We start from the raw sequence: 19,424 nt of genomic DNA, 5'->3' as shown, positions 1-19,424 counted from the left end.
TCCAAGTGGAGGTGTCTGGCTGGGCCAGCTTTTCCCTCTCCTCATGTCACAGCTATTCCAGATGACTGGATGAGCCTGAGGATTAGGTCCCCCATGTGTCAGATCCCGGGTAAGGGCTGAGAGTTCATCCAAGGTCCAGGCCTTTGTTTGGATTACGCCTTGTGCAGGGGGTCAATGCTCCTGAGGGGCTTTCTCTGCAGCCCAAATCATAGCAGATTAGTAGGATATTTTTTTTTTTTACAGGAATGAGTAGGAGTTGCTTTCTACCCTCATTTGTTTGGACTAGCGCCGATAAGAGCCCGGGGATTTTCCAGACAGCACAGTCTCTGCTCAGATTTCTCCAAACAAGCCTGAGCAGAGGGGCAGAGAGCAGCACGGAGGGGAACAACAACCACACAGGATTCTTTGGGTCACCTCTCATCTGGGCCAGGGCAGCAACCAGCACATGGGGCTGCAGGGTGACAGCAGCCTGCCTCCAGGGGGGAAATACAAGCACGCTCACTTGCTTGGGAAACAAAAAAACAAAGGAGCATTTTAACCCATGGCCCAAGTTAGCAGCTCTTCCTTCATCCCCTCCAGCAATCTGACCACATGGGGCCCAAGGAGCTCCCACCAGGATTTACAGACCTAGCAGGAGGAAAAGTTCCCACTCTCAAGTGTTTGGTGCAGATGCCAAGACCCCTTCCACGTGGTGGTCAACACAGCAGGTTTGTGAGCTTTCTGCCAGGGTAGCACTAGGGATTTTTAATTGCTTAATAGCACCTTTTTGTTTTTTTTTCTTGCCTGCTTTTCCTGCCGAGGGTTGAGTGAAGGTTCAGCAAAACACCTCCTTTACTGCCCAAATACAACAACCCCAACTGATTAAGCCTCTCACTCTGGATTGAAGCACCATGGGGAGGCTCAAGGAAAGCAAATCCCAAATTTAAAGAAATATTTAAAGTTTTGTCTCAAACCTCCACTTTCTGATGGTCTATTTCAGTGCTGTGAGAAGGAAAAACCTCTTTTTCTTTTCCTCTTCTCAGCTGTCCCTACATCCCTACCAGTCACACACTGACAGCTAGGAATTACTGCATGTTTGCCCCACTAGAGACAGAAGAATTCTTTTTACAATCCCCTTCAAACAAGATTAACCACAAGACTGCACAGCACAAGGTACACACTGAAATAGAACCCAGAAATGAGGCTGAAGTTCGTGTCCCATTTTTGTATTAGTAAAAACCAAAAGCAAGCCCCCCCAAACTCCAAAAACTCCACTCTCAGCAGTAAACTCTTTACCTTAAATCTGAGCTTCTGGCTCCATCTGCTGCCAGAAAGATGGAAAAGAGGAGACGGGAACAAGAAGCAGCTACAGGAAATTTTTTTTTAAAAAAAGAATTCAGGCCTGTTTTTCTACTTAACCACTCCACTAACATTGTTGTAAAAAGCAAAACAAAACAGAGATTGCTTCATCACGGAAACTTCTAACAGGGTCAAGATGTGCAGCTCCTCACCAGGTCATGATCAGTAGGCATTTGGGTCCTATTAAGTAAGTAATCTATTTTGGTTGTTTTTAACTTAAGAAAACAGTGTTTGATGACATAAATTCATGCTTTTGTAGTTGAAAAGGAGCTCAGATAAAGGACAGCTTCATAAGTAAGGTTCTCAAGATTGCCAGCAGGAAAGGGAAGGGAAAAAAAAAAAGAGAAACCTGCATTATATCTTTTCCCATCACAGAATCTTAGGGGTTGGAAGGGACCTCAAAAGATTGTCCAGTCCAGCCCCCCTGCCAGAGCAGGATCAGCCAGAGCACATCACACAGCAACGTGTCCAGAAGGGTTTGAATGTCTTCAGAGGAAGAGACTCCACAACCTCTCTGGGCAGCCTGTCCCAGGGCTCTGTCACTCTCACAGGAAAGAAGTTATTTCTGATGTTTACGTGGAACTTCCTATGCTCCAGTTTGCATCCATTGCCCCTTGTACTGTCACTGGACATCACTGAACAAAGCCTGGCTCTGTCCTCCTGACACTCACCCTTAACGTATTTGTAAACATTGATGTGGTCACCCCTCAGTCTCTTCTCCAAGCTCAACAGACCCAGCTCCCTCAGCCTTTCCTCATCAGGGAGATGTTCCACTCCCTTCATCATCTTAGTGTCTCTGCGCTGGACTCTTTCAAGTAGTTCCCTGTCCTTCTTGAGCTGAGGGGCCCAGAACTGGACACAATATTCCAGATGCAGCCTCACCAAGGCAGCACAGAGGGAGGAGAACCTCCCCTGACCCACTAACCACACCCTTTCTAACACACCCCGGGATGCCATTGGCCTTCTTGGCCACAAGGGCACATTGCTGGCTCATGGTCATATCTCCTCAGTGTTCACTGTGTTGCATTTACCTTTCAGTGTTTCACTTGGTGCCTTTAAATCTTAAATTGATCCATACACAGAGTAATATTTTTATGCCACTATACATATTCCCTGATTTCATGCCAAAAACCACACACACTTCTCTTGCCAAAGTGCACAGGCACCCAGCACAATTGGGCATTATTGCTGCAAACAAAGCTCCCAGTGAAGCCAAGGGCTGCCCTGGGTGTCCCAGGAATGTTGGCTTGGCTCTTAGGTGCTTGGATAACCTCCCTGTGTTTGCACAGCACTCCGTGCAGAGTCACTATTCATCTAGAAGAGCATTTCATATACCTGATGTAAAGAAACATCAGAAGCTACTTCATAAAAATATGTGCAGGGAATATGATGGACACAGATTCAGCCTTTACAGCCAAATGCTTAAAGTAACATTTGGGAGATACATCCATATACCTTTAGAAAATGTTATTGCTGCTTAGCTCCTGTTAAAGAAACCTAAACCCTCTGGATAGGCAATACAGATCTCTTCCAAGTGCCATTTTAAAACTAAATTACAATTACACCAGCAAAAAGCATCCCCAGAGAAATGCCATTTCCACACTCCCATCTCTAGCACAATCTCCAACCTCTACCACAAAGTAAGAAAAGCACTTGAGAAATACTGGGAGCTACAGAGAGGGTTTTCTCTGAGCTTGCTTTTCTCACCTTCACCTCCTATACAGCGATGGTGCAAAAACCAAACTCAAAATATTTTCTGAAACATCTTACATATCTTCTTAGCACATTTCAGAGTACGTATTACACTAATTTGTAAATGATTTCCAATTAAATGCTCAGGACCAGCACTTGGCAGAGCCATGTACACTTGAGCAATACGTGGAACAAGTACAAACCCCAGAGCACTGAATTTCTGGCACTAAGTGGGGAAGAGCACTTTAGCTGTCTACAATTTTTTTGGTAATAAAAGCCCTGAAGAAGATTTCTCAGGCTAATTAAAATCCCAGACAACAAAATCAGAGCCTGATTTAGAAGCACATTAGTTATACAAGCACCGTACATTTGAGTTTGTGGGGTTTAAGCCTTTGGCCATTCCAGCTCTTCCTGCTATCTCACTGACCAACTGCCAAGATGTTTATTATTGTTGGTGAAGTGCAGGTTAACTGGTGACAGGCTCTGTGTCTGGGAAGGGAAGTCCTGGGTTCCTGTCTTCGCTCCTGAAATAATATATATATTTCTGTATTTGTTCTGGTATTGAACTGTCATTAAGCCAAACATGCAAAAAAAAACACCTCCTCTGCTTTAGCTCCTGGGCTGCAGCCACACACCCTCACCCTCACTCTGCTTCCCACCCCTTCAGGTTTTCACTGGTTTGCACACAGCAGGGTTGTTCCACAAGCATGAGGAGAGTTTGTCCCACCACCAGAAGGACAGTGACAGAGCCACCTCCTGGACACACATCCCAGCCACTACCTTATCAATGCAAGGTGAGAACCACCTGACAAAGGGCCCTGGCCACCTGAAACCTGAGTTTAGGCTTTGAACACACCTCTGGGCTCTGGGGACTTTGTCATCTTCAATCCCCTTCCTGAATCTCTGAGCTGCTTAGGCAGGTACTATGCACCCACCTTCCTCACACAGAACACTGTGGCTGTGGGAACAACACAGGGCTGAGAGAGTCAGAACTTCCAGGTTAAAGCAGATAATTCCTCAATTACCCCATCATTAAATAAGGGCAATTTAGGAGGACAGTTTTTGACCTGTCTTCAGAAAGGTTACACATACCTTTCCTAAGCTTGCAAAGAAACTGGATTCATGAAGCAACCTTAGGATGAATGTAAAGCCCAGAAATCAGTCAGCAATGGTCTGCTGTAGGAAGAGGAAAATTTCTCAAGTTCTAAGAAGTCTTGGCCTAGTAAATCTGCAACCTTAAAGTGAGTTGGACAAGATTATTGCTCAAATGGATCACCAGAAGCCAGAGAAATGATCTCAGTAATAAAGGAAGAAAGTTAGTAGACTAGACCACAAAAATTTATACACATTTAACTGTTGATTATTACACAAATAAAAAATGGGGGGAAGCAGCTTCAAAGCTGTTCTTCCAAAGAGTTTGTGCAAGAGAAGGTCTGGGAGCACAGGCTGAGAGGTAAAAATATCATGGAAATCCCAAAATATCAGGGAAACCCAAACCACAACACTGGGGAATAACCTCCAGTGCAGCATCCAAGCCAATGGGGACTCATCCAGCCCCACTCAGCATTAGTGAGGGCACGGCTGGAGAGTGAGAAATGGGAAGAGAACAGCAAGAAAGAAAACTTTAACTAGAGAAGGAGCACTGACTGAAACAGAAACAATGACAAACTTCAGGTGTGTAAAAGGCTGTTGCATAGAAGGAAAATAACCTGTTGCCTGTAGCCTGACACTATAAATGGGCAGCAAGAAGGACAGATGGAGAATATGGCAGAAGGCTTGCTAGCAGCAAGGACAGGCAGGGGCTGACACAGGCTGGAGTCTTCTGTGCCACAGCCCTCTCAGGTAATTAGGCAATGACACGGCTGAAACTTGAGCAGGGACAAAGGTCTAATAGTGTCCTTGGGTCCTTGCCAGCCCTGTAAGTAAAATTTTTTGCTGGTAAGGATTTTTTGGGGTTTACCTTTTGGTCTATGAAGGAACTGCAGCAAATGCTATTTACACGATGGTTTCTTTCAGCTATTTCACTCCTTTCCAATCAGATTCCATAAACACAGCCTTCAGACATGCCAAAATTCCCAGGCAGCACCCTTCTACACTTTCTTCTTATTCCTCACACTAAGAGTCCCAGTGACACATCACCCCTTGCAACAATGAGGCCTTTCCAAGATTAAATCAGTCTTACTTCATCCCCAGCAGATGACTGCTCCTTTGGCTCACCTGAAAGAAGGCAAACAGTTCTGTGACCCTAACCACCAGACTGCTTCACTTCCATAAACCCAGCTGCCCTTAAAACACCACAGGATTATTTGCCACTTCCAATTACACACACGTGACTGCCTTTCCCCCCTAACACTTGGCAAAGGGAATATTTGGCATTAACGGTGATGAATCAGGATTTAGTCTCAGCTGAAACCAGCTCAGTTAAGAAACATGCAAAAACAACCTAGTGCAAGAACAGCAGCCAAAGCTGCAGCTTCTTACAGCACCCAGAGGCACCAAAGTGCAGAAGAATTCACCCTGTAGAACTGCACAGCAGAACCTTCCATGTGGAGATGGAGAGAAACACACAGACTGCAAAGGCAGCACTTGCTGTGGCTCTGGACAGAGGCAACCATAAATTTCTGCTCTTTTTTTAATACACTGTGGATTATAGGTGCACATTAACATAGATATTTTTTTAATGCAATGTATGTTTTAATACAAACATCTAGATTATAGAAAGTCTGATAATGATAAAATCAGATCTACAGGTAAAATCAGATCTATTTTACAAGACTGCAAAGCCAAACACTGAGACCAGGCTTGAAAACAGCATCTCTTGTCATCCAGTCAAAATATTGTATGGAAAGAACACAGCTCAATGCTTGTCAGGTTCTCCAGCAGAATACCCAGTTTGTCAAACCTCCAGCATTTGAAAGCTTTTCTAGCTACAAAGGAGAAACAGAAATTCATCCATAATGACAAGTGCCTCCACCCTACAGATATTTCACCAAGGGACAAAAAGGCTAAATGTGATGTTTTGGGGAGCCAGATGGGAGCACAAGACCACCCTTACTAAAATATATATAAATTAGACTTCAAGCTTTGGCCAAGACTTTCAGCAATTAACAGACTTCTTCAGATACCTCCCCTCAATCATTCTGACTTAGCTGTTCAGCAGGTACACGACTAGACGAACAGAACATCACCACTTTAATTCCAAGTATTCCAAGATTGGAAACTCTTTTAAATCATTCTTTATTTTCTTCAGAGACATTATTATTTCAAGCCATAGCTACATTTTAAGATTGAAGTCCTCTTGGATAAAAGGAATGCGAGATGCTTGCTTCAAGAGCAGGCCTCCACCACACACACATTTCAGCACACCACCTGGGGTCAGTCAGCAGATGCACTTTAAAAGCCCAGTGTTCAGAAAGACAGGATGGTCTTGTGAATTATTTCAATGCATTCCCTGATTTCATCCTCCTTGATCACAAGGGGTGGTGCCAGCCTGATGATATCCCCATGGGTAGGCTTGGCAAGAAGCCCGTTGTCCCGGAGCCGCAAACACACCTTCCAGGCATCGTAGTCTGCAAGGAAAGGGGGAAGAGAAGAAAAAAATGACCCAAAAGTGGCCCACCTCCCAGCACAGGGTACACAGGGGGCAGGCTGTAAACTCCTTGCCATCTGGCAGTGAAAAAGATGAAGTGGTCACTTCTGAGCATCTTAGTAGCCCCCCAGAACGTGCAGTGAACACACAAGGCTGCTGCAAAGCTGCAGTCTGTCTGACAGGACCCAGGTTTGCTTCCAGCACACCAAGCTTTGCTCCTTCACAGCTGAGGCCCTGACTAGCTGTAGCAGTAACTTTTAAGAAGAAAACCATGCCAAGGGGAGGTCAGAGAACACCTGGACAGGACTACTGACAAGGTTACATTTAGGCCTGGATTTCAGTGCATCATGTGCCTGTCTTAGGAAATTACAACCTGTCCCGTCCCCCCCGCAGCACTTTGTCACTTCACATGCCCAAGACACAAATCATTGTCTGATCTGGCTTCTAAGCTGATTCCTGATGTAATTCAAGGTGTTAATCCTGAGAAACTTGTTTTCAGTCATTAGCTTTTTCCTTCCTTGCACCCTCTGGTATTCACTGTACTCTTCTAACTATCCTGGAGAAAAAAAAAACACCTTCATAATCTGACAGAAACTGGCTTTGCAGATGTGGACAATTTTCTTCAGGTAAGGAGACAAAAGGGTATTTGCTGGGAGCTAGATTCACCATCAGGTTTGGACATTATCACATCATACAATAATTCAAATTATTAAAAAAAAGTTAAGATCTACTTAGTTAAAAAACAAAACTATTTTTAATAGCACACAATCACTTGAATTCAGTAGGTACTACAGTATTAGAGCTGAGATCTGAACCCAACATGATGACTATAAGCCATCCCCCTGCTCCATTAAGATACTTTCAATTTCAGTTAACTGAAAGAGAGCAGATTTAGGTTAGATATTAGAAAGAAATTCTTCACAAGGGTAGGAAGGTGCTGGAAGAGGTTGCCCAGGGAGGCTGTGGAAGCCTCATCCCTAGAGATGTTCAAGACCAGGTTGGATGGGGCTTGGTGCAGCCTGGTCTGGTGGGAGGTGTTCCTGCCCATGGTAGGGGGTTTGGAACCCAAACCATTCTGTGATTCCATGAAGTTAAAATACATTTTCACACTATGATTGTGCAGTTGTATTTCCTTACCTTTGGTTTCCCGAATTACAATTGCATTTAATAGCCCTTTTCCTCTTACAGCAGTTACAATATCAGATGGTGTCTTCATGAGTTCATTTCTTAATATGTTACCCATTATTTCTGCATTTTTAGCCAGGTCTTCCTCTTCAATTACCTAAAGAGAAATCAGATCTACAGTAAATGGAAGGGCACTGCAGTTATGTATGGGCTGGACTAGATGACTAATGACACTGCACTTGCTGAGATACAAAAGCTGATACATCCAAAGTGGCACAGCAAAGGCTGCACATCCAAGCAGATTAGTATCCAGCCTTTATTCATTCGTGTTTACAGGAAGCAATAATCTCTTGGAAATTTTCTTCTAAAGCAACTGCTTCTCATTTGCCATTCTTTACAAGCAAACAGTAAAGCTATGAATACTCTTGATCTGTCCAGGTCCAGATATTGGGCAATGATGAGGCTTTCTGAGTGACTTGCCTTACATGTAGTCAATTTTGCAGCTACAGAATAATTAAAATAGAGACTCTGGACAAGACATTTTACTAACTTCTGTTTGAGCTCCTGTAGCACATATGTGTTACCAAGCTCACAAAGCCTCTGCAACATGGTATAGTAAAAAAAGCCAATTTAAAAACACCTTTGTGAAGTCAGTGAAACTATTTTACCAATTTTTTGTAAGTGCCTTGAAACTTCCCACATTTTAATTTTATTTTGTCATATAAGACATTAATACCATAAAATACAGACAATTTGAACACATTTCCAGTGAAGACTTTAGACTTCCTTCCATGCAAAGAGTTAACCACAGCTACCAGTTTTCTATTCTTACTTAAAGCCAGATTTCTACTTGTAATTGTGTCACTTATTTAAGCAAAGATCATGTCAGTGTGACACCTTTTTTTCCTTTGGAATCCAAATCTCTGTCACAAGACACAAACCTCCAGTGCTGCCATTGCCACACGGCAAGCCAATGGATTTCCTCCATAGGTAGATCCATGTTCACCAGGCTTAATGGTCAGCATAACTTCATCATCACAGAGCACTGCAGAGACCTGGAGTGGGAAGGTCAGCAAACTCCTTTACATACATATTTAGAACTGTAAACTTACATCTCTCTGAAGCAAACTTTTCCTCAGGGCTCAGCAAAGGATAAATTTCAGGCTATGGTGATAAATTACTTTAACATTCTCAGCTCTGTACAGAGGAGAGTGTATCTGGAAATTACCAAACAGCTTAATCCCTTAAATACCATGAGCTACGCTGGTAACATGTAACATATAACTAGAGCTGAGGGGCATTTCTCCAAACTGAATATTATTTCAAGAGTTTAAGCTTCAATACTCTGTTTAACAACTCAGAAATAGCTTCAATCAGACAAAATAGTCCAAAGCAGGTTGTAACTTCCAGCCTAATCAGCAGGAATTTGAGTCATTCCTAAGGGGATAAAATCAGTCGTGTGGGATGCCAAACAAGGGAAGTAATGTCAGTTGTACAAATATAGATTTATAATCAATATTAAACACATCAGGATTTTTTTTCTCCCTTTACAGAATTCACCTAGAAATTCACTATGTCTGTGATACTCTCCGGAAAGAGTTCAAAAAACTAACCAGTAATTCCAGAATGAAAGGTTGACCCCTGGACACTGACTTCCCAGTCAAGATAATATCCAACTGAAGAAAGCAGATCTACCAAATCTACTCAATTAATCGACAAGGGCCAAAAAACCTAAAACTCACCAGCCTAATAGGATGGTATTTAACTACCTCACCACCCTAACAAGTCAAGTTATCAACACAGAAATTTCAGGATACTATATAACCATTTCTGCTAGGAATGGAACATTATGTATTTCTTATTCTCTTCCCTGTCTCTCACAGGTTAGACTACCTGCATCATCAATCACAGTTAATCTTGTAAACACCAGTTTCCAAGCACAACAAACATCAGCTTTGTTTGCCTTCCACCTAACAGATTTTCAGTGTAATTACTTAAATGGGTCTGTCTTTGTTACTTACAGGATATAAGCCACCAGAAAGGGCTTTTCCAAGAAGAACTATATCAGGTCTCACATCTTCATGGTCCACAGCTAGCATCTTCCCTGTTCTGGCTAAACCAGTCTGTACTTCATCAGCAATAAACAGAACCTTTATAGAAACAGAAGGAAGAAAAATCATACATAAGACAGAATGACTTTCACTCAGATTCCCAGCTGGATTCAAACAACACAGAAGAGCTGTACACAGTAAGTGAAAGACCTTCCAGCACACTAAGAACACAAAGGTACTTTCTTTGCTTCTCTAAACCTGCTGGAGATACACACATTCTATGGAATGTGAAACTACTGACAAATGAACATGCTGTCCTCTCTCCCCCACATCTTTAGCACATTCTCTTCTATGCAAGGCATAGTCCTCACAGGGTTTGGACACTGCCCAACCAAAAACTATTTGCAACATAACAATGAGTGAGACTTGCAAAAAGTTAGGGTCACTTTGTCTTCACTCCCAGTGTATCATTTGTGCCTGGACCTTTGGAACCCTCTGAAAAATGCCACCTTAGCAACCTTGCAGGTCTTGCAGTCTGATCTCTGTGTCTAAATAATTCTGAGAAACTAAATACACCTTTTTGATCTTGTTTTTATTGTCATTCACTGCTATTTGTAAAGTAGCTCTGATTTTTTCTGAGGTATCACAGCAACAATGAAACCAATACCTTCATCTAAATAATTTATGGGTAGCACTTGCAAAATAAGAATCTGAATTCTAATTGGAACAGAGGTCACTGATTTTTAAATCACACAGGCAACAGCGAGGGCATAAAAAGTTATAAATCAGCACACCTTTTCCTGTTGTTTTCCCTAGACTTACAAAAAATGTGGCCTGGGCCTGTGGGAGAGGCTGACCAGACTGGTCCTGGAATAAGGCAGCATGGCAACCTGCTTGGGAGAAGTAGCAACTGAAGGACATGGAAGCCACCCTTCCACAGACACCGAATGCAGATCTAATTCAGTGTGTCTGAAATTACAGATCTAACACTCTGCTTTCAAAACTAAACATTTCTTAGTAGGATTCAGGCAGGACCTGATATCTGGAATAGGAGTCAGGAATGCAGTATGAAATAAAATCAGAGAAAAAGACCTTTGCTCTTCAGAGGTCTTAAAAGAACATCCATAAGCAGATGACCATTTTCTTTAGTGTTTCATTCTGCGGCCCTCTCCACACCATTACTCTTACTAACTCCTGGCAGCTCGTATGCACTCCAGCATTAAGGTCCCTCTATAGCCATGGTAGAACCACTGCTGTAATTGGCCCCTGGCCCAAGAAACTTGTAAGGTGAAAAGGAGATTGAAAGTTAAATAAATTTTAAATAAATGCAGCTTCAAGTACATTCATTAGAAACTTAAATCAGAGACAGCATTAAGAAACAGGGAAAATCGTGCACTGCTAAGAAGTACTTCCTGGTAAGGTATTGCCAGGAAATACAAGAAGTATCCCACCCTATTCCACTGAAAGAAAAGGAGATTATTAAATAGCACACAAAGTCTTCAACCTGGCATCCAAGACCTGCCAGCACACACAGTGTGTAATGCTACAGCCAGTTACTTACATTGTGCTTGGTGCAGAGCTCCCGCACTCCCGTGAGGTAACCTTTGTCAGGAACAACCACACCTGCTTCACCTTGGATGGGTTCAACCATGAAAGCTGCTACGTTGGGATCTTGAAGGGCCCGCTGGACAAATGGACAGAGAAACCTTTTACTCAGGTCAGATTTAGAAGCTCTGGAGATAGATACGTGTAGCAGAATCTAGCTCTGCCCCTGGTGTTCTACCTCAAATGATGACAGCAGCATTCATGTCAGGCAGTTATCCCTGAGTGCCATTTCAGTTCCAACACAGTAGCCTGTGTCACTGTTTCCCTCAAAAGATCAGCTGGTGTGCTTGCTTGGGAAATTAGAAACCTTCAAAATTGCAAACCCAGACAAGCAGATTATCAGATCAGTTCATAATTTACCTCAGAAATCCACTCAGTTTTGCATTACCCCATGCAGGACAAACAATTGCTCAACGCTTCTCTCAAGCAAAAAATGGAGCCTCTCCAGAGCAATTTTGTCACCTTAAAGCAAAGTCCACAGCTACATTCTTGCAACATCAAGTTCTAAAAAGTTCAGAAGTCCATAAGACTCAAGAGATATGATGATTCCCAGCATGAATTTACTAGAGCTTCTCTCAGTATTGCCCCAAGAACAGGACAAATTCAGTTATCAGTCTGATGGACGTGGATCCAAGTTCCCAGAGCACACTCAAAGCCTCAATAAAATTGGCTGAAAGCCAGTAAATACTTAGAGGGTTTTCACAATGGGCAGGTTCACACAGGTTCAAATCTGAGTAAGCTTTTCCACACTGCAACTCTAATACACTGAGAGACCTTTATTTCCTCTAACCAGACACCTAGGAGGCAAGCATCTCTGTCCCACAAACCCTCCAACTTCCACAGCTCACTCACTTGTACTAAGCAGACCCAAAAGGCAGAGAGGACTAACCAACCTGTAGTGCCAGAAGACATGGAGACAACATACCTAGATGATGGAAAAGTGGCCATGCCAACCTTCCCAGTGTTTCAGGACTATCTGTGTTTGGCTGGAACCCTTTTGCCTCCCACATCCCAAGTCCAGCACCCTATGGCTGCCATCAAGCAAAACCTACCCTTTAATACCTAATCCCACCTTAAAAGGGTGGGAAATTTTAGACTAATCAAGGTCATCCCTCCCCAACAGCTTGGCAGGATGCACCACAGAAAACCTGGGGCAACACAGAGTCACTGTAATTCCAGTAACTTCAGCAAAACAGCAGCCTAGCCTGGGTTTAAGGATGCTGGAGAGACCTCTCTGTGACTGCAGTGAATCCTGTCATGTGGTCATTGAAGAATGCACAGCATTTCTGAGGGAAGTAGGTAAAGATATTAGAATCCAGGTCCCGCCTTTGGAATGTATTCTACTGGTCTGAATTTCCTCATGGTATATCTGCTGTTCTCCTGTTGTACCTAGAACACCTTAGTGATGTGGGAAATGAAACAGATCACATGGTTTTCCTTTTACATCCTAAAGCAGAATTTATACACATTTCCTATACACAATTATAACATATATATTTCTACTTTATGTCTAGACAGATACCTCTTATGCCAAAGCAGGTTTTTCAAAGGATAAACTTCTGATTTTCCTGCCTTGCTATTCACCAAAGAGACACTGCAAAATGATTTCTTAGAAGAGAACCAAAATAGTCAAATACCTCAAGAGCTGGTAGGTCATTGTATGGGACGACTTCAAAACCTGGCATAAATGGTCCAAACCCATCATAGCTGGATGGGTCAGTAGAACTGGAGATAGCAGACATGGTTCTGCCCCAGAAGTTGCCAGCTGTAAAAAAAAAATGAAGAGGGGATTGGTACAAATCTGACTAAGAGCCAGAACAGTTTATAAGACATCACACTTTCCATCTGATACTGTGTTTTAAGAATTGTCTAATGTTAGAATATTAGCATCCTTCTGCTAATTGGTAGCATTTTATATTGATGCCATATATACATTGTGTTCCTGTATCAAAAGCAAAAGACAAATACACTATAAGACCTGGCAAGTATACAAAATCAGTTCCCTAAGCTTTCATAGTAGTCTGAAAATGTAACCTAACTTAGGAAGAGAACATCTTTTTAAGGAGGGTGTAGAGCTTTTATATAAATATTATTCATTAAATGCAGAAAGGAAAAAAAATAAACATCACCCAGAATTTAGGTCTTAAAAATAAAGCTGCCATTGAACCTAAAACAAAAACTGATGTTTAAAGGCACTGTTTGTTCTGACCACAGCTACCCAAAAGAGCTTTTTTCTGCCCAAATGCTGGCTTCTGATAAGAGGATTATTATTTTGTTCCAGTTACTTGGTACATAATTAAATCTTGTAGTTAAGGAGATGGGGTCATAATAACTGAGAGCATACCCAGTTTCTCAAGATGAGAAAGCACTTCCTAAAAGTTAACTGACTGACAAAACAAAATATATATGGAAGAGAAGGAGTGAGAAATGTATTTGTTCACAGAATTCCCAGAAGAGAAAAACAATCTAATCTAATCGTTCCTAGAAATCATAAGGCAACATTCAACTATAGATTTCAAATAATAAATATTAGTAACAGTTAATAATTCAGCTACTATATGTACCAAAAATCAAAAAAAGTATTTCCAGCTGTAGCAATTAAAAATAAAATAAGTCAATATTTAACTAGGAAGCTTTATTTGGGAAGGTTTTTTAAATTAGAGAACCACTGAATAACATTAGAATTGACAAAAATACTTCACCTATAACCAAAGAATACCCAAAGTAAGTTATTTGAATTAGACTGGTTTTTTAATTTTATTTTTTTATTACTATTTTTTGCAAAAACAACAGTCTCTTCAGGAGCACCTAACTTCTCCCTATTGCAGAGCCAAGCAGCGCAGGCAGATGAAGGGAGGAAATACACCACACATATATTAAGGATTTTCCAGGGCCCCACATTTACTTTAGCAAGACTGCTTTCACTTTCATTATCTGATCACAACTCCATATGGCTTTACTGGGCTAATGCCAAATTCTGGGAGACCTTAAGAATGCAGAAGAAAACCACTAGTAAGGAAAGCAGGTTCAACCCAAATGTGGAATCTATAAAAACGGAGGCAGCAATTTGAGGAATTAATTCAAGGGAAAGGTATATAAAAACCAACCACTTGGGAATAAAAAGATATTGCACTTTAACACCCAAGCAGCAGTTAGAAGAGCATGGAGCACTGAATACACTTTCCATGTGACTTCAGGCAGTCACTCATTCATTTTTGACAACTAAAAAGGTTAAGAAGTACCAATAAGGTCCACTTTATATATTGAATTGCTTTATGAACCATCTAATTAACTAATCCAGGTTTCCTTCCTGCACTTAACTTCATTGTTGCACTTCCCTTGCAAAAACAGACATTACCAGCACAACTACCCCCATTGCCACTTGATGCATCCACCTCCACAAGGCAGAGGATCTGAAACTGACTCATCATAGGAACTACATAAATTTCTCTTGCTTTTACAATCACTTCTGTTAAGATCATATGTGTTTCTTAAAGGACATGACATTTTAAAAAACATTTATTGTAACTGCTTGAGGTTCAAATTGAATAGCCAGAAGCATACATAGAATATTTTATCAACTGAATATCTTTAAGACTGAACTTCACAATTTAGAAGGAGGGACTTAGCAAACCTTCAGATCCTGCAAAGGCTGTTGTAGCCACAACAATAGTTTTTTAGCAGACTTGCCAATTGCAGATATCTGAGTGCAACATAACCTGTTAAAATAATAGCATCAACTATTAAAATGTCAGAGGTCATAGAGACCTTGCACAGACTGGCTCTAGTGAAAAAACTGAAACAATAAGAATACTGCAAATACTCCCTGCAGCAACTGGAGAAAATAGTGTGCTATGGCCAGAGCCTGGAGCTCTCCTCCTCCTCAGCACCTCAACTCGTAACATGCACTTTACATACCTGCAAAAATAATCTTGGCTTTGTATTTTGGAATCCCTTTCACAGTGTATGCCCACTTCCGAGCCAGTTTGCAGGCAGTTTCTCCAGCTTCCACTCCTAAACCATAAAGCAACACCATGATCACATCTGCACATGAGACAGGCCATCGACACAGTGACAAATGACACAAAATGCTTGAATCTCACAGATAATAAATAAAATCGAATTTTATTTTTTACCTGTGTTCATGGGAAGAACTTTGTTGTAATTGAACATTTTGGTGACAAGTTCCTCATATTCACCAAGTACATCATTGTAGAATGCTCTGGATGTAAGGGTCAGTTTTTCAGACTGAGCTTTCAGAGCGTTCACAATCTTTGGGTGACAGTGGCCTTGATTAACAGCACTGTAAGCACTCAGAAAGTCAAAATACTTTCTGCCTTCCACATCCCACACATAAACACCTAGGAAAACACAGGTATGGTCAATACACAAAATAAATCAAGCAATAACACAGGAGCAGTACACAAGGACTAAAATCATAGAAACATAGAATGGTTTGGGTTGGAAGGGACCTTAAAGATCATCTAGTTCCAACCCCCCTGCACGGGCAGGGACACCTCCCACGAGACCAGGCTGCACCAAGCCCCATCCAACCTGGATCACCTCCAGGGAAGAGGCTTCCAAAGCCTCCCTGGGCAGCCTGTTCCAGCACCTTACTACCCTCATGATGAAGATTTTTTTCCTAATATCTAACCTAAATCTCCCCTCTTTCAGTTTAAAACTATTACCCCTTGTCCTATCACTGCCCTCTCTGCTGAAAAGTCCCTCCCCAGCTTTCCTGGAGCCCCTTCAGGCACAGGAAGGTGCTCTAAGGTCTCCCTGGAATCTTCTCTTTTCCAGGCTGAACAGCCTTAACTCTCTCAGCCTGTCTCCAGGGCAGAGTTCCAATTAACCTTTTCATGTTCACATTAACATTAAGCCTCTCCACATAAAGAAATAAAAGACACAAAGTTGTTTGAAACTTCCTCGCTGAGTTATTTGAATTATGGAGATTATCAGAACTTAGATCTCTACTCAGAATAATCATTTCAGAACAATTTTATCAGGAGGCCTTATGCACTATGATCCAGCTCTCTGACCAGCAATCAGCTGTCTTTATTTCATCAGTCACCTCTATCCCACCCCAAAAAAACCCCAAAACGTTCAGAAATGTGTTATGCCAAAATCATTATGTCATGATCCCATCCCATCTACACCACCCAAAGGAAACCTAAATAAAATACCTTTCCCTCTTTCCAAAGCCACAGGGAGTGGGTGATAATTGTGGGCACCATATTTGGCCTCCCGCTCAAATATGTACTCGGAGGATGCAGATCCTTGAACGTTTTTTTTGGTAGCAACTGAGGCAGCAGAACTCAGGGAGGCAGCAGAACTCAGAGAAGCACGAACACCTCGAGAGAGAGCAGCAAGGCTCTGAGGGTGGGTCAGCTTGGAAAACATTGTTGCCTTCAGCTACGCTGCTCTAGATCTGGGGGGGGGGGGACTGAAATAAAATTACAAGTTAATCATTAGCACCAGGAATACGTCAAAAGAAACGTATGAGGCGAGTGAAGTGGTTGTGCTGCCAGGACTACAGGTTTCCCAGCTCTTTTGCAATTCAGCCAAGAAAGCTTGTATGAAATGCAAGTTAATGTGGTGCTAACTTCAAATAAGTATTTTTTTCCTATTTTAACATACACACTCAGAGCAACAGATGCATGTGTGACTCACCAAATCTATGAACTAGTCACATAATTTTTCCTCTAAGAGTTCCTTTCTCATTGTGCCTTAAATTGTTACTGGATTTATGAATATAAACTACAACATGAAAGTTTATCAAATTTCTCTTGCTATTGAAATGCCTTTTGTCTCACAAAGATTTCCATAAGACAAATTTTGTCACAAAATCAGAAAACAAATAATACAATCCCAGAAAGATGCACCTGACCCAAACAATGTTTAGTTGATAGTACTATCAAATTTGGGAAAGGACTGACTAGTTTTAAATGAGGTCAGCTTTAAATTTGTGACTTTGTCTATAAATTGCACTGCTGATTTCACAATGTTGCCACCTACATACAAAGCACTCACTGTGACCAGCATTTTAAAACCATCAGAAAACAGATGAAAAGTAACAGCATGTCAGAAATTAATGGTCATGATGGCACCCTGTATGTTCTTACTAAAACTATGTGATTCCCCCTGAATATATAACTTGGTACTGTTAATACCTAAGAATATTCTGAGGGTAGAATTTCATGAGACAAATGCATTTGTATTTCCTCCCTGTGCATTCACTTCAGTCCATGTGCAGCTCTGTAACAGTCCAGGGAAGGGAAACTGAGCTGGCATCTTAGGAGGAGCTGGAGCAAGGTGTCCTCTCAGCACCCAGTACTGGGGACAGCAGGGAACCACCATGGAAACAACGAGTCCTTTAGCAAGATCACAAGTTCTCAAAGCTCAAGTTTCTAGTCTTGCAGAACATGACACGGATACGATGGCCCAAAAGGAAGATCCCAGATGGCAATGACAAGTACTCTGCTTATCAAATGCAGCCTCCTACTCCATAGCAAACCAAAGAGCTGAGTAACCTTCACACTGCTGCTACCCAACAACCAAAGGATACTGTGATACTTAGCCAAAATACACCTAGGAAATACCTACAGGAGAATGCAGGGATGGTTACACAAGGGTGCAACTGTTATTTCAGGCTGCTTGTTGAGACAGAAGTATTAAATAATGGATTTATTCGAAATTTATTTTGGAAAAGGTCTGCACAGGGGTTGTGTGACGTTAAGCAGAGAGGCATTTCTTGCAAAAGACTCCTCAGATACCACGTTGCTGCTCCTCACTTTTCAGCAAGGCCAGAAGACTCGTTTTCTGCATCTACTGAAATTAGCCAGGTCATCCACGTCTTTTGGAAGAGTCAATAGTTTCTGTTCCAGCAACTTCTCAGCTCTGGGCGTTCTACCAGCTACCATCAATGCTGTTAAATATCAACCCATTATGTTAATACTTTTCAAGACTGCTATTCCAAGATTTTGCAAATCACAAATTCTTCTCTGCCCAAGAAAAGTTTTTGAACAGAAACTCAGCTCAGCTGCACCACTCAATATTACAACTTGCTTGATTAATAAAATTTAATTAGTCTGTGACATCCTGTCCCCTGGCACACCTCCATGGCAGAGCAGCTAATTCTGTCACAAGCTTCCATATTTTTGGAGATTTTTCCAGATATTTCTGAAATGAAAGCTGAAGAGAAATTAAACTCTCATCTGCCCTGTATCAGAGCATTGCCTTTTTGCATTAAGAATTACAAACTACCAGTTTGAGGTTCTTATTTCACTTCTTTCAGGTTGGAAAAATCCTCACTAGGGATTTTTAAAAGGACTTTGCCCTCCATGAGGAGAAATGACCTGCAGACTATGCTAGTGGGGCCACATCATTTTAGCCAAGGTGTGGGAGATTACATGGGAGGGAAACAGGAAATTATGGATGCATCTGGAGTTAAAAGCAGAAGAATGAATTGGTTTTTTAGGATCAGCAAGACACAATGAACAGAAATTTCAGGAAAAAGGAGAGGCACAGTAAAGGGGAGGGGGGAGGAAGAGAAAAAAAAAACAAACTATGAGGAAGTGAGAAACATGCTGATGCCCTGCAGCATGCAGCACAAGAATCAGAAGCCAGGGCATTTCACCAAGTGGAAAAGGTCTTGCATCAGAAATACAAAAGCTACTCAGAGCACAGCTGTAAAACATACTTGAATAACTTGGCTCAACTGTGAGCAAGAATATCCAGACCAGAGCACCCTGCCTGCAGCCCTCAGAGCTGAATCCAATGGCTGTATGTACCCAGTCCCTGGCACACGCTGAAAGACACCCCAAGGCTAGTGGCATCTATTATGGAGCAGATGAAAAACACTAGGCTCGGTGTTAATGCAGCTTACAGGAGCGGGTGCCACACCGCAGCCTCTACCCGCTGAACGCGAAGGGGGTGAGCGTTCAAGAGGACAAGCTACAGCAGGAGGGATATCAGCCTGGACGTGCCAAACCACCTTTCCAGGCGAGCACCACATCAGAAACAGC

At 42.0% G+C, this 19,424-nt stretch overlaps 1 protein-coding gene across 1 annotated transcript; it reads right to left on the bottom strand.

Moving 5' to 3' along the window:
• Nucleotides 1–6,204: 6,204 nt before the first annotated feature.
• On the bottom strand, nt 6,205–16,843 carry OAT (ornithine aminotransferase). Its single transcript, XM_051617391.1, has 9 exons — nt 16,584–16,843; nt 15,537–15,761; nt 15,319–15,414; nt 13,038–13,165; nt 11,357–11,479; nt 9,766–9,894; nt 8,686–8,799; nt 7,757–7,901; nt 6,205–6,599 (listed from the first exon to the last, which is right to left on the bottom strand). The coding sequence occupies exons 1-9, from the start codon at nt 16,798–16,800 to the stop codon at nt 6,439–6,441; spliced, it is 1,338 nt and encodes a 445-aa protein (XP_051473351.1). The 5' UTR covers nt 16,801–16,843; the 3' UTR covers nt 6,205–6,438.
• Between the last annotated feature and the right edge of the window lie 2,581 nt (nt 16,844–19,424).

The sequence above is a fragment of the Apus apus genome, chromosome 4, assembly GCF_020740795.1.
Source record: "Apus apus isolate bApuApu2 chromosome 4, bApuApu2.pri.cur, whole genome shotgun sequence".
Classification (NCBI taxonomy): domain Eukaryota; kingdom Metazoa; phylum Chordata; class Aves; order Apodiformes; family Apodidae; genus Apus; species Apus apus.
Note: the sequence above shows the minus strand (reverse complement) of the source record. Positions and strands in the feature narration are given on the sequence as shown.

Coding starts and splice junctions, on each gene's coding strand:
- OAT (XM_051617391.1), bottom strand. CDS start 16,800: ATGTTTTCCAAGCTGACCCACCCTCAGAGCCTTGCTGCTCTCTCTCGA. Junction 13,166..15,318: donor AGCCAAGATTATTTTTGCAG/GTATGTAAAGTG, acceptor TTTTTTTTACAG/CTGGCAACTTCTGGGGCAGA. Junction 9,895..11,356: donor AGCTCTGCACCAAGCACAAT/GTAAGTAACTGG, acceptor GTTTCTATAAAG/GTTCTGTTTATTGCTGATGA.